This window comes from Cavia porcellus, unplaced genomic scaffold (genome assembly GCF_034190915.1).
Source record: "Cavia porcellus strain 051 isolate PalLab524CR breed Dunkin Hartley unplaced genomic scaffold, mCavPor4.1 scaffold_30, whole genome shotgun sequence".
NCBI classification, from domain to species: domain Eukaryota; kingdom Metazoa; phylum Chordata; class Mammalia; order Rodentia; family Caviidae; genus Cavia; species Cavia porcellus.
Genome location: NW_026947513.1, coordinates 27,115,132 through 27,131,732, shown reverse-complemented (window position 1 = coordinate 27,131,732; position 16,601 = coordinate 27,115,132). Strand labels below are relative to the sequence as shown.

General features: G+C 37.0%; 1 protein-coding gene across 2 annotated transcripts in view; it reads left to right on the top strand.

Annotated features, from left to right (window-relative positions):
• The window catches only part of Corin (corin, serine peptidase), a 266,984-nt gene that overhangs the window by 55,616 nt on the left and 194,767 nt on the right, over positions 1 to 16,601 (top strand). For both annotated transcript variants that reach the window (XM_063240622.1, XM_013154236.2), the window contains exon 3: positions 15,640 to 15,837. In XM_063240622.1, the coding sequence (XP_063096692.1) occupies positions 15,640 to 15,837 (198 nt within the window). The remainder of the gene's footprint in view (positions 1 to 15,639; positions 15,838 to 16,601) is intronic.

Sequence of the window (16,601 nt, the reverse complement as noted above, 5' to 3'; positions counted from 1 at the left end):
TGTCACTTAGCAAAAGTCCTTCAGGTTTATCGAAATTGTCACAAATATCAGCATTCCCTTATTTTATTAAGGTTGAATAATATTATATTGTATGTGTATACTATCTCTCCTTTATCCATTCTTCTTTTTGATGTTGATCTTGGCAATGATTTTTTGGTTCACTGGGATTTTTAAAAAGTGCCTCTGGCACCTGGGTGGCGAATGGATTGAAGTGGATGGAGTGTTTGACAGGCAGTACAACAAATGGATCTGAACTGACTTTTTCAAGCTATTGTTCATTCCAGTTTAATGATCCAAAAGTCTCATTAGAATGCTCCTTTTTTCTTTCCCAGTCTATTAAAGACTTGCTTTCAAAGGCTCATTCACTCATCTGCATCTAAAATAAATTTTCCTAGCCAAGTGCAGTGGTACATGCCTATAATACTGGCACTCTAGAAGGCTGAAGCAGGAGAATTTCAAGATTGAGTCCAGCCTAGGCAACTTAACGACTTAGGAAAAAGGATTGAGGATGTGGCTCAGTGTGCAATTCCTGGATTCAATCCTCAATACTGCAAAAAAGAGAATAGAATAGAATAAGATAGAAAATAGAATAAATCTTTCTTTTAGTTATGAGTTTATAAAAATGTCCTAAGTTTACTTTTCTAATTTTTAATGCTATGAAAGATATGCATGTGCTTATTAATTTTATATTTTTGAAATGAGGAAAAAATAGTTTAATGATATAGAGTATAGAAAAGAGTTCATTATATTTGAACTAAAAAGAAATATTTCTCTTCAAAAATGACTTTCCAAAAATGGTGAATGAGCTGGAGATCACTGAATTTAAATACTTTTCTCTTAGAAAATATCATAGCAGCTTGTGGCTTTTACAAGAATTTGGAATTATAAGAATCTTAATTTTTAACTTGTAGTCTTGTATTTTGAATATATGTTTCCACAGTGAATCTTCAGGTCTTTATTTGCTCACACGTCATCCCCCACAAAAAAGTAAGAATCTTGTCTGCTCCTCTGATTTGGATCATTATCACTTATTTAAGTATTTTAATTCTTTTTGTAACTACAATCTCCTCATGCAAATTCTCAAAGAGGGTTCTCAAACATGAGAGTATTTTTTTCCCTGAAACTCCTCAATGCTGAATTTATATATTACATTTCGAACTTTATGAAATAATGTTCAAAAACTTTGTACACAAACCATGGTCCATGGGCAGCTCATCGGAGTCATCTGTGAGTTTGGGAAAAATTCAGATTCCAAGGTGCCAGCCCCCCTCTAGACCTGCTGCCCCGTGCTTCCGTCTGTTCTCAGTGCCCTGAAATCTGCCTGTGCTCTCTTTCTTGTCTTTCTGTGCTACTATTTTTTTTTCTTACTAAAGCTGCTGAAGTGTTTTTATCCAATCTCTCGTGTTTGAAATTCATATGTATTGGGACAAGACTCTAAAACAAGGAGCCCTGGCTCTCTCGGTTTGTTCCATCCACTCCTGTAGGTCGTCACTGGCAGGCTTTCTTCCGTTCAGGCGTGTCATCCAGAGTTAATCTTCTTGGTGTTGACTTCTCCCCCATGAAAAGCTCTGCAAACTGGCCTTCATTTGATCACTTCTAAGTCCCTTCTGCCTTTAGGGTTGCCCTTGGTTCCCTGCAACTCTTCTTTCTCTACCTTTCCCCTGAGTGTCAGGGAGTCTTTCGTGTTCTCTCTTCTCATGATGCCCTAATACACCTCTCCATCCACTTCCACACTTCATTCGTCATTCATATAGTCAACCAATCACTACTGAGGGCAGCTCTAGTGCTAGAGCTTGAGTACCTGAGCCAGAGACCTGATGAAGAAAGATGATCCTACCCAGTGTCGGTGTGCTACATGTAAGCAGTGTGTGCTCTGGGAGCACAATGAAGGGACCAGTTTGGGAGTCTGATGTTTGATTGCGCTAGACTTGGACTTCCTCTTATAAGTTTCACAGGCATTTTATATTCAGTATGACAATAATTACAAAAATACACTCATACGAATCTTTTCTTCATTCCCTATTGTCTACTGTATTGATCTGGCTAGACTCCGCTGTGTAACATTAACAACAAATAATGCCCCAGTGCTAGGGCTTAACAGCAAAAGTTAATTTCTGTTGTAGTCAGGGGTTATACAGAGAACAATTAAGATTAGGCATGGAGTTTATAATATTTTTATAATGGTCACCGGGAGTTAACACAGGAAAATGCAGGAAATTTATCTGCAACACCAAAGACACAGATTATTTAGTCAAGAGCCTAAACCCCACGGCAATGTCCCACATGAGTCCAGATAAAAACCCAGAGCTCAGGAAAATGCCTTCCACGAGTCCAACTGGAGGCCCAGAGCCCACAAGAAGGACTCACGCCAGTCTGTTTTATGGATCCATGATGGGAAGACCCAAAGGTCAGCGGTGGAAGCCAGAAAGTCTATGCCAGCAGGGTGAAGGAGCTGTGCTAGTGGGATGAGGGTTCTATGCTGGAGCCGAGAAGTCACACTTACAACAAAGACCAGGGCTATCCTGAAAGGCACCACAACTGTCCTCAGTGACATGGAGCCCCCGAGCTCCTCCAACGCCACAGTGGGATACGTTCCAGGAAGCAGCATGAGGAGTTCATCCTGGAAACCAAGCAGCACATGTCTTCCCTTCCAGAGCCAGAAAGCAATGTTCGATGTGAGGACCAAAGCTTCTCCCGGAGAACCAACAGCTCAGACAGCAACTCGTAGGAGAACCCACAATGCCTCCTTAACGCCTCAACCCTCCACACCTCCCTTCTTCTCCACCTATTTATCCTGGTAACTTTCCTCAGGTGGAGCATCTTCGCTCAATGCTATGCTGATGTAATCCAGCTGGAGTTAAGCTGACCACCAGTTCTCAATCCATAACAATTTCTAATGCAAGCTGTGAGTCTTTGGCAAGAAGGTAGGGGCTGTACTCACTGAGGTGTCCTTCAGAGACCATGTTAATGGACCTGCCCCCATCCTCATGGCTACAGTGCCAGAGCTCTGGAAGCTTTTTACTTTTATTTTTATTTTTTATTTTGAAGGTAGTATAAATATAACCAAACAAGACAGAACAAAGCCAATCGAAACAATGTGGTGAAATTCACAGCAGGATACCTGGATAACAGTAATAGGTACTACAGTATATCTCCTTGTCTTCACAATAGTTGTCTAGCCAATCAGGTTTAGTAAAATCAAACCCAAGAGAGAACAATGAAAAACCAATCAAAAGAGAATGTTAAATGGATTAAAACAATCATAATGAAACAAAACAGTGAAAACATTTGCTTTCAAACAACAGAAGAGTAGGAGATGCCCCATATTTGCTATATTGCATAGAGTCATCCTCCCAAGAGATGCTCAGACCTGTGTCCCCAGTGGCTAAAGGGTTGGGGGTTGGGATGTTTGATTCCCAGCCTGCACAGTGAGAGGCTCACAGGGGCTGCTGACTGGGTCTCCTCCTGGCTCACACCGGAGAGAGACAAGAAATTGCTTCTTTCCTGAGTTTCACCATGGCTGTGGACTAGAAGCTCTTATATCAGAAATAAAATAAGTGATTCTCTCTCTAGAACCCTAACCCTAACCCTAACCCTAACCCTAACCTAGGGTTAGTTTTTTTTTTTTTCTTTGTCTTTTTCATTTTTATCGGTACCAGGGATTGAACTCACGACCGCCTGCTTGCAAGGCAGGCGCTTATGCCGCTGAGCTAAATCCCCAGCCCCAACCTAGGGTTGGTTTTGCATATGACGTTGAACTTATTGCAAGGCTCCACACAAAGGGCCTGCAAGTGCAGCCCCTCCCTGTGTCCCAGGGGTACGTGACGGAAGAACTTCAGTGTGTGGCGAGCAGCACCCACAAGGAGCACATCACAGATGTGAGCTGCTTTTCTCATAGTCATTCAAACCAGAAACCTTGGAGTCCTGTGACCCTTTTCCTCACATCCTTATGCTTTTTGCTCTGGAAGAGCTACCCCAGAGCTTTTGTGCTCTTACTGCTGGGACAAGGCCTCACTCTTTTCTAATAATAGTCTTTCGTCATCTGGTTTGATCCATTTCAAACATCAGGCTGCCGGTTGCCTCTGCAGTTATTCTAATAAAGCTCCCCCTGACTTATGGCTCTTAGTTACCACAAGGTAAGTTCTAAAACTTTAGCAAGACTTAGCATTCACATCTGGCTTCCACCTGCTTGCCAGCCTTTCACTAGTCTCCTGTGTGCTTCCCATATTTAATTACTTGGTCCTATACTTTCCTGTATCTTTTGCATTTTATCCTGTCTAGAAAATGTTCCATTCACTATTATCAAGTTCCTCTGCCCACAGATACTTTTCTCAAACTAGCAAATATGTGATGCTCTTCTAAATCTGCAGGAAGTTTCATTCCTCTAAGAAAACTCTCTGATTTCCTCAAATGGAACGGGAACTGTTATAGTACTTCTTTGTCACAAGTTGTCCTATGCATATCACTCTCAAAGCAGTCACAATGTGGTTCATATTTTTTGCATTACATGCTTGCCTCTCTCAACTAATGCATAAACATCTTGATGGTAAGAACCTTTTACTAAATTCTGGGTTTTCAGCAGAGTAAGTATGAAGTTCCTGGCACAGAGAAAATGCAAATTAAATGCTTTACACATGGCAACAGACACAAAGATAAGGAATTACTTTTAAAATTACATCATGGGGAGATAAATTCTGCAAGCATATAATGGTTGATTTTGTAAAGAACTGTATTTTTTGTCAAGAAATGAAGTGTATATATCTGTGTGACATCTAAATCAAATTCTTGGTTAAGTTAATTATCTTAAAATCTTCAATTACCTGCTCTTTAAGACCGTGAAAGGGGGCTAATTATGTTACTATTTCATAGGTTTGTGGGACAGTAAACTCTGCGGATGCTCACAGTGCAGATACATAGCAACACTTACTGGTTTTCTATTGTTGCCTGCCACACATCTTGGTAGACTAAAACACAAATTTATTGACTGCAGGACCAGTAACCAGTGCAGGAAGAAGCCAGGACTCAGTAACTGGTTCCTTTCTCTCAATTTTCTTTTTTGTTTTTCTCTTCTTTTTTTCTTCCTTCTTTCCTTTCTTTTTTGTTTTAAAGAAAAAAAATTAAAAATTGCACCAAATTTCAAAATAAGATTGTAGGGGAGTAACAATGGTTAGTACATTGTGTCTTGTTATTTTTCAAAGTAGCTGCTTCTATTATAAGCTACAAGCATGAAAAATTGATCAAACAATAGCTTTCTTTCTTTTCTCTCTTTTCTAAATGGCTGGGGAGAACGCCAGCCACAGAAAACTAATCCTATCCACCAAGCCCAGAGACCAAGTTCAGATAATCCCCGGAATACTCTTTTATTCTTTTTTTCCTGCCCTCTTCTTTAGTTTCCCGAACCTTGTGTGACCACCCTTTGTCTTCTAGCCCTGCCTCTACTTCCCAGTTATCTTGATTTTATACACTATCTTCCCTAAATTTCTCTACTACAGGGTAAATCCGCTATACCAGGGGCAAACATTTGCATACAGACTCTTAGTTTATGATGTTTCGTTCTATAACTATTGGCTTTGCTTCTGTGGTCTAAAGTACAAAATCAATCAGTACCCCAGTTTTTCAGTTTCTAAATTGTGCTTGATGCTATTGTTATTGCCAGCTTTAGTACTTTAGCTAGGATGTCATATCTGCTGTAATCAGTTGCTCTCTCTTCTGGGATGATACTGGGAAAGTCTATGTCAAAGGATGGGAAACTGAGCCAAAGAGACACCAACATCCCACTATTAATTAATTGGGAAGGTAGGATCTTGGAACAGACACTAGTGATATAGCTACCTACTACAAAAACTCACAAGGATAATCACAGAAAGTAAAATAAAAATTTTTTTTGAAATAGAGAATCACAAGACAAAAAAACAAAATTCAGTCTCAGAACTTTAGCACACCCAGAACAAGTCAACATCAACGTAGAAGAAATTAGAAGATATTAACCTGAAATTTCTGAAACAATAGCAACCACAGTAAGGAAACAAATCCATGAGGCTATAGAGGAAACCAGATTAGAAGTAATTTTTCAGGGTAAAAAATGTCAACATTTACAGAGGAATTGCTCAGCAGATCCAGATAGACATAGATAAATAGATGATGATATGAAGAGGATGAAAACCATAAATGATCACTATAGGAAAGAAATACAATGCATGGAATGGATTCAACCATATCCAGGAAATTAAAAATTCCATTGGAAACTGGCAAAACCACTTGAACAAAACTGAAGACAGACTTTCAGACTTTGAAGACAGGATTGCAATTAGCAACCATGAAAGGAATGATCTCTTGAAAATAACAAAATATCAGGAAATCACAATTCAATATAGATACAAGATGACACAAAGAAAAGTAATATAAAAATAATTAGTGTCAGTGAAAAAGGATTCAGCACAAATGTCATAAAAAACTAATAGAAAAATTAGAACTAACAGAAAAATTTCCAAGCATGGGGAAAGAAACTGACATACAGACAAGTGAGGCATATAGAACTGAGAAAAGAAACAGATCACCTATAAAAGAAACCCCATCAGAAGCATGACATACTTCTAAACACAAACCTTCAAATCAAGAAAAGATTGAAGTAAAGTATTTAAAATCCTGACAGAAAATAACTTCCGGATTGATGTACCCTGAAAAACTATCTTTTAAAATTAGTGGAGAAATAAGATACTTCCATGACAAATAACAACTGAAGAAATTCATGACCATCAAATTAATGCTACACAGTGTAGCAAAAGATACTCTAGACAGATTTAAAAATGACCACAATTCCAAGAACATCAACAGAAAGAAACCACCAAGCAGGGTAAGCAATTAATAAGAGGGGAAAATAATGTGACAAAGATAAATCAATACATGTCAGTTATAACCATCAAAATAAATGGCCTCAATTCACCAATTAAAAGAAACAGACTGGCAGAATGGATCAAGAAACACAATCCGGCACTATGCTGTATATAAGAAAAACATTTGACACAAAAAACTCATAAAAGTCAAAGTATGGAAAACAATACTCCATGCAACAGGAACATAGAAAAGAGCAGGGGTAGCTATTCTGTTTGCAGACAATGTGAACTTCAAACCAAGAATGATCAAAAGAAATAAAGAAGGTCACTATGTAGTTTTTAGGGGAAAATTTCAAGAGGAAGAGATAACAGTCACAAATATATATACACCCTTTCATATAAGACAAATATTAATAGATGTGAAAAATCAAATAAACAGTAACACAGTTGTAACATAGGGCCTTAATATCCCACTGTCACAAAGAGATAGATCAATTAGACAAAAAATTAGTAAAAAAGAACAGAACTGAAACAAACCTGTGAATAGATGGACTTAGTAGATGTTTACAGAGTGTTCCACTAACAATATCAGAATACACATTCTTCTCAGCTGCACATGGGGCATTTTCTAAAATAGACCATATACTAGCCCGTAGAACATGCTTAAGTAAATGCAAAGGAATGGAAATTATCCCATGCTTATTATCTGACCACAGTGCTAAGTAATTGGAAGTTAATGTCAAAAGAAACCACAAAAACTTCATAAACACATGGAAATTAAATAACAAGCTCCTGAACATTCAGTGGGTCACAGAGGAAATTAAATAGGAAATTAAATGAGAAATTAAACAATATTGACAGTCAAATAAAAATATAAATACAATTTATTGGAACCTGTGGGATACAATGAAAGTAGTCCTTGGAGGACAATTTATACTAGTGAATTCTCACATCAGGAAAACAGAATGAACACAAATAACTTAGTGCTGTACCTCAAGCTTCTAGAAAAAGAAGGGCAAATGAAGCCCTAAGTCCAAAGAAGGGAAGAAATTATAAAGATCAGAGCAGATATTAATGTAATTGAGACCAAGAAAATAATACAAAGAATTGGTGCATTGAAGAGTTGGTTCTTTGAAAGAATAAATAAAATTGATACACTCCTAGCCAACCTTATCAAAAAATGAAAAAACCCTCAAATTTATGCAATAAAGCATAACAAGGGTGAAATGACTACAGATACTTGGAAATTCAGAAGATCATAAATAACTACTTTGAAAATCTTTACTTTCATAGGATGGAAAATACAGAACAAATGGACAGATTCCTAAAATGTATGAATTACTAAAGCTGAATCAAGAAGATATAAAAATTCTGAATAATTCAATATCAATTAATGAAATTTAAAACAATTAAAAACTTACCAACAAAGAAGAGCCCAAGTCCCGATGGATTCACAGACAAATTCTACAAGAAGTTTAGACATTTAATGCCAATACTCCTCAAACTCTTTAATGAAATTGAAAGGGAAGCAACTCTTCCTAACTTATTCCTGGAGGCAAGCATTACCCTGATACCAAAACCAGAGAAAGACTCAACAAAAAAAGAACTACAGGCCAATCTCCTTAATGAACATAGATGCAAAAATCCTCAATAAAATATTAGCAAACAGAATGCAGCAAATCATGAAGACTATACACCATGATCAAGTGAGATTCATCCCAGGGATGCAGGGATCGTTCAACACACACAAATCAATAAATGTAATACACCATATCAACAGAGCCAAAGGCAAAAATCCCACGATCATCTCAATAGAAATGGAAAAAGCTTTTGATTAAGTCCAACACTCAGTCATGATAAAAATCCTACAGAAAGTCAGAATAGATGGTCTTTACCTCAATCTCATAAAAGCTATCTATGACAGACTAACAGCTAACATCGTACTAAATGGACAAAAATTGAAAGTTTTCACTATAAAATCAAAAACAAGACAAGGATGCCAACTCTCACCACTCCTGTTCAACATAGTTCTGAAAACATTAACCAGAGCAATTAGATAATGGAGAAAAATAAAAGGAATGATGATAAGAAGGAAGAAGTTAAACTATCATTATTCATGGATGACATGATATTCTACATAGAAGCCCCAAAAACTCCACCAAAGGACTTCTAGAATTAATGTCCAAATTCAATAGCAGAGCTGCATACAAAGCTAACACGCAAAAATCAAGAGCATTCCTATACACAAACATGAAACTCATTGAGAGAGAAATTAGGGAAAGCATCTTTCATAATAGCATAAAAAGAAAGAAAGAAAGAAAGAAAGAAAAAAAGAAAGAAAGAAAGAAAGAAAAGAAATACTTGGGAATCAATCTAAAAAACAATACAGAATCTATATATTGAAAATTACAGTACTCTGAAAAAAGAGATCAAACAGGATATTAGAAAATGGAGACATATCCCTGCTCATGCATAGAAGAACCAAATTGTAAGAATGACCATACTACCAAACTGTTATACAGATATGATGCATTCTCAATGAAAATACCATTAGCATACCTCACAGATCTAGAAAAAATATTCCTAAAATTTATTCATAAACAGAAGAGACCTAGAACAGAAAAAGGAGTCCTGGGTAATAAAGGCAAAACAGGAGGCATCACAGTCTCTGATTTGAAATTATACTGCAAAACTACATGATAAAATCAGTATGGTATTGGTAAAAAAAAACCCCAAACAATAAAACAGACTTGAGGATCAGTGGAACAGATTGGAGGGTGCACACATAACTACAAAGACACTCAGCCACCTTATCATTGTCAGAGGGGCCAAACATGTTCACTGGAAGAAATATGGCCTTTTTAGTAAAGGGTGCTGAAAAAACTGGTTTTCCATATGCCAAAGATTAAAACTAGATCCAAGTCTATCATGATTCATTAAACTGAAGTCAAAACAGATCAAAGATCTAAATATTAAAACTGAAATACTAAATCTACTGGAACACAAAGTAGGTAGAAATCTTTAAGACATAGGTGTAGGCAAAATGTTCATGAACAAAAACCAAGCTGCACAGGAAATACTTCAAAGAATCAACAACTGGGACCTCATCTTATTAAAAAGTTTTTGAATCTCAAAGGAAATCATCAACACAGTGAAAAGAAAATCCATGGAGTGGGAATGAATTTTAACCAGTGTCCTTCAGACAATGGGCTTCTATCTAGAATATATAAAGAACTGAAAAAACTCAGGTCTCCCAAATCAAAGACCTGATCCAAAAAAGGCATCTCAGGTGAATACACACAAATGATGAATAAATACATGAAACAATCTATCAGTATCATTGGTCATATGAAAGATGCAAATTAAAACAACACTGAGATTCCATCTCAACTCAGAAGAAAGGGCTGTCATCAAGAAATCAACCAATACCAAATGCTGGTGGAGTTGTGGATAAAAAAGAGCCCTTCTCCATTGTTTTTTTTTTTAAATTTTTATTTTGAAAGTATACAACAGAACAAGTCAGAATAAAGCCAACTAAGATCGTATAGTGAAATTGGTACAGAAATTCACAGCAGGTTACCGGGATAACAGTAATAGGTATCACAGTATATTTTGTTATCTTTATAATAGTTGTTCTTTCAATCCTGTATATCAAAATGAGATGAAATATAGAACACTATAGAACTTATCAAAACAGACTATTGAATAGAGCAGTACCATTAATCAGAAAAGAGCAAAACAGTAATAAAAATATTTGCCTGCAAAGAAATGGTAGAAGGAAGTCCCCCTTAAATGCTATGGTCAACCTCCCAGGAGATGCTCAGATTTCTGGTTCCCATTTGCTAATGGGTAAGTGGGGGGGAGAGGAGAAGGAGGATCAGGGAAGGTGGGATATTTGATTCTAGGCCATGTAGCAGTAGGTTCACTATTGCTAAGCAGGGAGGCAGGATGGTCATTTATTTTCACAGCGTCCTCAGTTCCAACATGGCATGGATCTCAGGAGACACTGCTGGTTCTCCCCCTGGAAGGGCTGCAGTGGGCCACACTACCGCCGCTTACCAGGGAGGGGAGGTGCTGGCTTGGCTTCCCAGAGTCCTAAGTTCCCACATGGAAAGTCCTTCTCCATTGTTGATGGGAGTGTACACTGATGCAACCACTGTGGAAATCAGTGTCGCTATTCCTCATAAAACTAGAATTAGAGGTCCCATTCGACTCAGCTGTTCCCCTTCTGGTTATTTTCCTGGAAGAATTAAAAATATCATACTACAGTGATATATGTGCACCCATGTTTATAGCAGCACAATTTGCAATATCTAGATCTTGGAAAAACCTAAATGCCCACCAACTGAGGAATGGATAAAAGGATGCGGTGTTTTTAAACAATTGAGAACTACTAAGCCATAACAAAGGATAAACTGGAGACTTTTATAAGTAAATGGATGCAACTCAACACAATATTCATAGCTGAAATAAATCAGACTTGCATGTGTAGATATCTTATCATCTCCCTAGTGTAGGAGACTAAATGAGTAAAGAAGACCCAAAATTTATATAGATATTGTGAAAGAGAAAGAAACTACTCAAAAGGAATGAGCTGGATGGGGGAAAGGAGAACAGAAGAAAGGGAAAAGAAAAAAATATATATACAAGATAGCTAAAATAATTATGCTACTAATTTCTTTTTAGTTCATTGAAAAGAATGGCTTGTGTTTATATTGTTTGATCAGTTTTGCATGACTATGTCATAATCTGAGCAACTACTTTGAAGATAGTAGTATAGAACATATTAATCATTGTTAATTTTCTGTTAATCATTGTTATGGAATTCTCTATCGTTGCTTTTTCTCTTTAAAATAAAACCCCCAAAACTCCCCACAAATTTATTGTCTTAAGTTATTAAAATCTATAGTCCAAATTAGATCTCGCAAGATGAAAATTATGGTGTTCATTCTGGAGGTTCTGGGTGACAATTCACTTCCTTGGCTTTTCTAGTATCTAAAGATTTGGTGCATTCTTGGCTTATCTTCTAGGCAAGCAGTGTCCCTTTGAGTCTTTCCCACAATTTGTGGCTCTGACACATACTTTTTTAGTTGTCTCTTCTGTGTATGAAAATCCTTATGATTACATTGGGCTCACTTGAATAATTGAAGATAATTTCCCCAACTGGAGAGCCTTAACCTAATTCTATGTATAACATCGGTTTTGCATGTAAGGTGTGTAAGGTAGCATACCCACAGGTTCTGAGAACGAAGACAGATTTTATTGGGAGAACATTATTCTGCCTATCACAGTCCCTGATATTCACTGTAAGTTATCATTAAAGTTTGGCTATTATCATTAGAATGATAGATTACTTCTTAAACATTCTTAAATTGTTCTTTTATAGAACCAAAACACTTCGGAGCCATATAATACTCTTTTTTAAAAAATTTTATTTAAAAGGAAAAGGAGAAAAAATAAAATAAAACAAAGTGGTGTAAGGGTACAAGTAATACAGAACTACAAAAAAAAAAACAGTAAGAAATCACTAGTTAATAGATTACACCTTATCATCTTAGAGATAGTTGCTCAAGTCACAGTATCAAAGCATACAAAGTGGACATTCAAACAGTGAGACTGTAAACAGTTGTGTTCAATGATCCCACAAAAAACATTAATATGGTCAGCTATTTAACACCCCTAAACACACTTGCAGTTGTATCCTTTAGAGCACTTTTTTCCCCTCTCTTTTTTTACAACACAATTTACACATTTTGGGTTTTATTACTCCTTAGTTCTTATTGCCTTTTTTTTTTGGAAGAGAATAAAGTCAAATATGGCAAAACAAAGCTGTCAGTCAAAACCAAGGATAGACATAGCACGTGATGTAAAAACAGAGTACAAGGTTATCAACAGTGGTTACCATAGTGTCTCTTGTTTCCTTAAGAATTGTCTATCTCATTAGGTATTATAAAGTTGAACAAAACAGTAGAGAACAAGATCAATAAAACCTAAACCTTGTAAACATTACAGGACTTCCAAAGGAGATAATAGTCAAACCAGAATGGGCATTGTAGGTATAATACTCGATACAGCTGAGCATCTACCAATGGCTTTAACATTAAACAATAAAACACAGATTTTTACTCCAAAAAGTGGACCAAGTGATTCACTTTTGAAAATTTAACCATTTTGTGATGCTGGAATACACGTATGAAAAGGAAATTGTTATTTATTTAAAACAACCTCAGCAGCCTTGAGGAAGGCACTTTCAATATTGCTACCACCATTGCAGAGTGACAGCTAACAGCTACTAAGGAAATAATTGTGTGCCGAGAACTTTTCCAAGGGTTTATATAGGTGTTGGCTAGTTTCACCCCTCCAACAACTACCTTGTGAAGGAAGACCTTTCATTTTACTTATTTCAAGGCAGGTTAGAGTTTACTCAATGTTTGAGGGCTCGTAAGGCACTGAAATCCAGGTGGGTAGGCTACAGGATCTGTACTTTTAACCTCTGCTTCATAAAAACAGCAACACAGAAAATGATGCCGTGACATTAGAAGAATGCACATTTTATTGTGGGCTAATATCTTTCAGCAGTTTACGTAGCTCACCCTGCTGCAGGCTAGCAGGATTTAGTCTTACTGAGGTCTCGTTTTTGTGCGTTTAAAGAATGCATAATAGATGACTAACTGTGTTGGCTGTTGGTCAGTTCCAGAGATGCTCAGAAACAAATTTTCCATTGAGTTTAGGCTTTTGAAAACCTGTCCATTAGACTTCTTCTCTTTCCTGTCTTTCTGCCTGTTTCCCTTTTTCCCTTCCTATACTTTAGGAACAATAGCTACAACAACCATTATATATTACCTTTCTGTACATTTTGCCACATTATTTTAACAGCATTTTAGAGCAAGGAAGCTGCCTTTGCTTTTTAAGAAAGTCATTATCCAAGCCCCTGTTTCTAAAAAAGCCAGGCTTTCACTGGGTAAACAGATGCTATTACCACTTTTATCACTATGTTTAGGTTAAAAAAGATAGAGGCGAGATTATTACTAAGGCCAGTTATTACAAACAAAATGCTAAGAATAACTGTTGAAATATTTCAGATGGGAAGGACTCACTTCGAAATAATTACTCTGTGGTAAAAATGTGACTAGCTGTTGATCTAGAGGGAGGCGGATTGTAAAGTTCAGCAATGATAAATAAATCAACTTAATGGGCTTTATATATTCGTTACAGCCACATAAGAGAAATATCATATTATGTAAGAAATCTCTATGCCAAAATAACCAAGGGAGAGGGCCACTAACAAATAGATGAAAATGACTTTATATGTAAAAGATTAATAATTTTTCTATGTGAATGAAAAATATTTAATAATCATCACATTCAAAACTTTTTGAAAATGAAAACAATTAAATGATGAAGAGATTTTATCCAGTGCATTTGATACTTAGTCCTAATTTAAGAGTTTCAAGAGTGTCTTACCTGCATCACTAGGTCAGGATTTAGCTTTTGTGCTCCAGCGTTTTATTTAGAAGCCTCTGGCAGATGAAATTGTTGACCTTAGTTAGCTAGAAAGCAGCTGCTTTTCTATTTTGATTTGAAGTTAATGTTTTCCAAGTGTCAAGCCCGTGCAGAGAAATTTTTTCCGTAGTCTGATATTGAACATTTATTTATATTTCTTTTGTTTTTAATGGCCCATGGGTCTGTCTAGAAAAGTGAGAGCCAGTTAGAACATTCACTGAAAATGTTTTTAGAGGAAAAAGTCTCTGCTTGATACTTCTGTGGATGGATCAATATCATGGTCTTTTTTTGGACATTTGCAGCTACAAGGCTATACTTTGGAAGGACAGTCTGCTGCCTATCTTGACTGGGTTAAAACTATACTCTTTCTTTGAAAGTTTTTACTTTCAAAGTTTACTTTTTAAGTTTCTACCTAAAAAGAAAGCTAGGTGACTCTAAATATTTTTAGGTTTGACTCTTTGTTTTGTCTGCTTCGATGGAAACATTGATAAAGTAGCCAATTAATAATATTTTAATGACAAATTTTTATTTTGTGTAATTCTATTTTCTAGCTTCTGGTGAAATGTGAAAATAATTTACTCTCTTCCCTAAATTGTGTTTATTTTGTGCTTTTTGGTTCTGTGATTTAAATTTTGGTGAATGTCTGAGCTCTACTATTTTTGTTTGTATGTTCTGTATAGTTCCCTAAAGTTTAGTGCAAACTCTGGGGGAAATACAAGCTGAAAGCAGGCCTCTGGCCTCCTTTGGTGGCAGGTCCACTATGGAAATATGCAGCGTGTGTCTTGGGTTCCGTGGAATACAGCGATGGGCCAAACTGGGAAACTGTGTCCTGGGTCCCAGAAGGACAAGGGAGTGACAGAAATAAGAAACTGAGCAAGTGGAAAGGGAGCGCTGTAAGCTTTGCCATTTTTTTTAAACTGAGTCCCAAGTGAGGTAAAATTGTCTTAAATTTTGGGGGGACAACTAAATCTAGGTGGGACATTCTGTCTCGAAACCTTAAGTTTTCAAGAGAGTTATAGTTTTTCATAGAGCAATATGGTTTTTGGTAGCAGAGAAATTTTCCTGGCTTTCTTCGTGAAAGAGGACGTTGTAGTGGCCATGATCTTGCTATTTGTATTTGCGTCTGTTGAGTGACACACAGAAAAATAATTCTAGTGGTTCCTTAATTTTTTTTTTTTATTTAATCTCAGGCTGAACTTAGGATCTTTCTGCTTCAGCCTCCCAAGTTCTGGGAATACAAACATGTGCTACCATGCCCAGCTCTAGTAATGTCTTAAAACATTTTTTTTTTTCCTGCCCTCAGGGACATTAAAAACGACTTATTTTAAATCAAATGGAAGTGAACCTTTGGTAACCGATGGTGAAGTTCAAGTGCCTGATATCCTTGTAAATACAGTTTATAACGCGAGTACAGTGACACCTGCTGTACAAACCACTCAACACCCTCCAGCTCAGAATATGGAAGCGCCTCTCCTGGAGGACCAACGTCACAGGAATACAAGTAAGTCTGAGGTACTGAGTGAGAGGGGCCTTTAGTGTGTTTTGAACCCACAGGTAGGTTTTAAATTGTGGCAACCAGGGCTCTGAACCCCTTACTATGTGTACAGCTCCACTCATCTGGGAAGCCTGGCCATGGGCCCTCCTTGTAACCATGAAATGCTGGTGACCCTTCTGTCTAGATAGAGACTGGCTAAGAAATGAGAATGCGGCCAGGCCTTCAACATTTCTGCAATATACTAATATGTTGCTCGCCTAATATGAAAATCTATGGAAATGTTTTAAAGTTGTTTATTTGGCTGGGGATTTAGCTCAGCAGCGTAAGTGCCTGCCTTGCAAGCCCATGGTACAAAAAAAAAGAGTTGTTTATTTTGAGATGATTAAGTTAGTAAGTCAAGTTACCTATAGGTTCTTTGTTGGAGGGTTCCCCATTACATAATGGATGGTGAGTGGTTTAAGAGGTTCATTCTCCTATTTGCTTTGGAGGCATCCATGTGCTCTTTGCATTTTGTTTTTCTCGCTCTTTAATTGGCTGTGAAACTTAGTTTACATGTTGGTGACTGAAAATCACACCTTGAGAAAAATGATATGTGCAAAACTCTTCAGCATAAGGACACAGGGAAGACTTTGTTAGCTACAACAGAAAATTGACTGGGAGAAAATGTTCTGTGGGTGAGAGTCCGTGACGTAGTGACACATCACAGTCTGGAATGGGACTCTGACCTTTGACAGCCCTCACATCTTGAGTAAAATCACAAAACTTCTAGA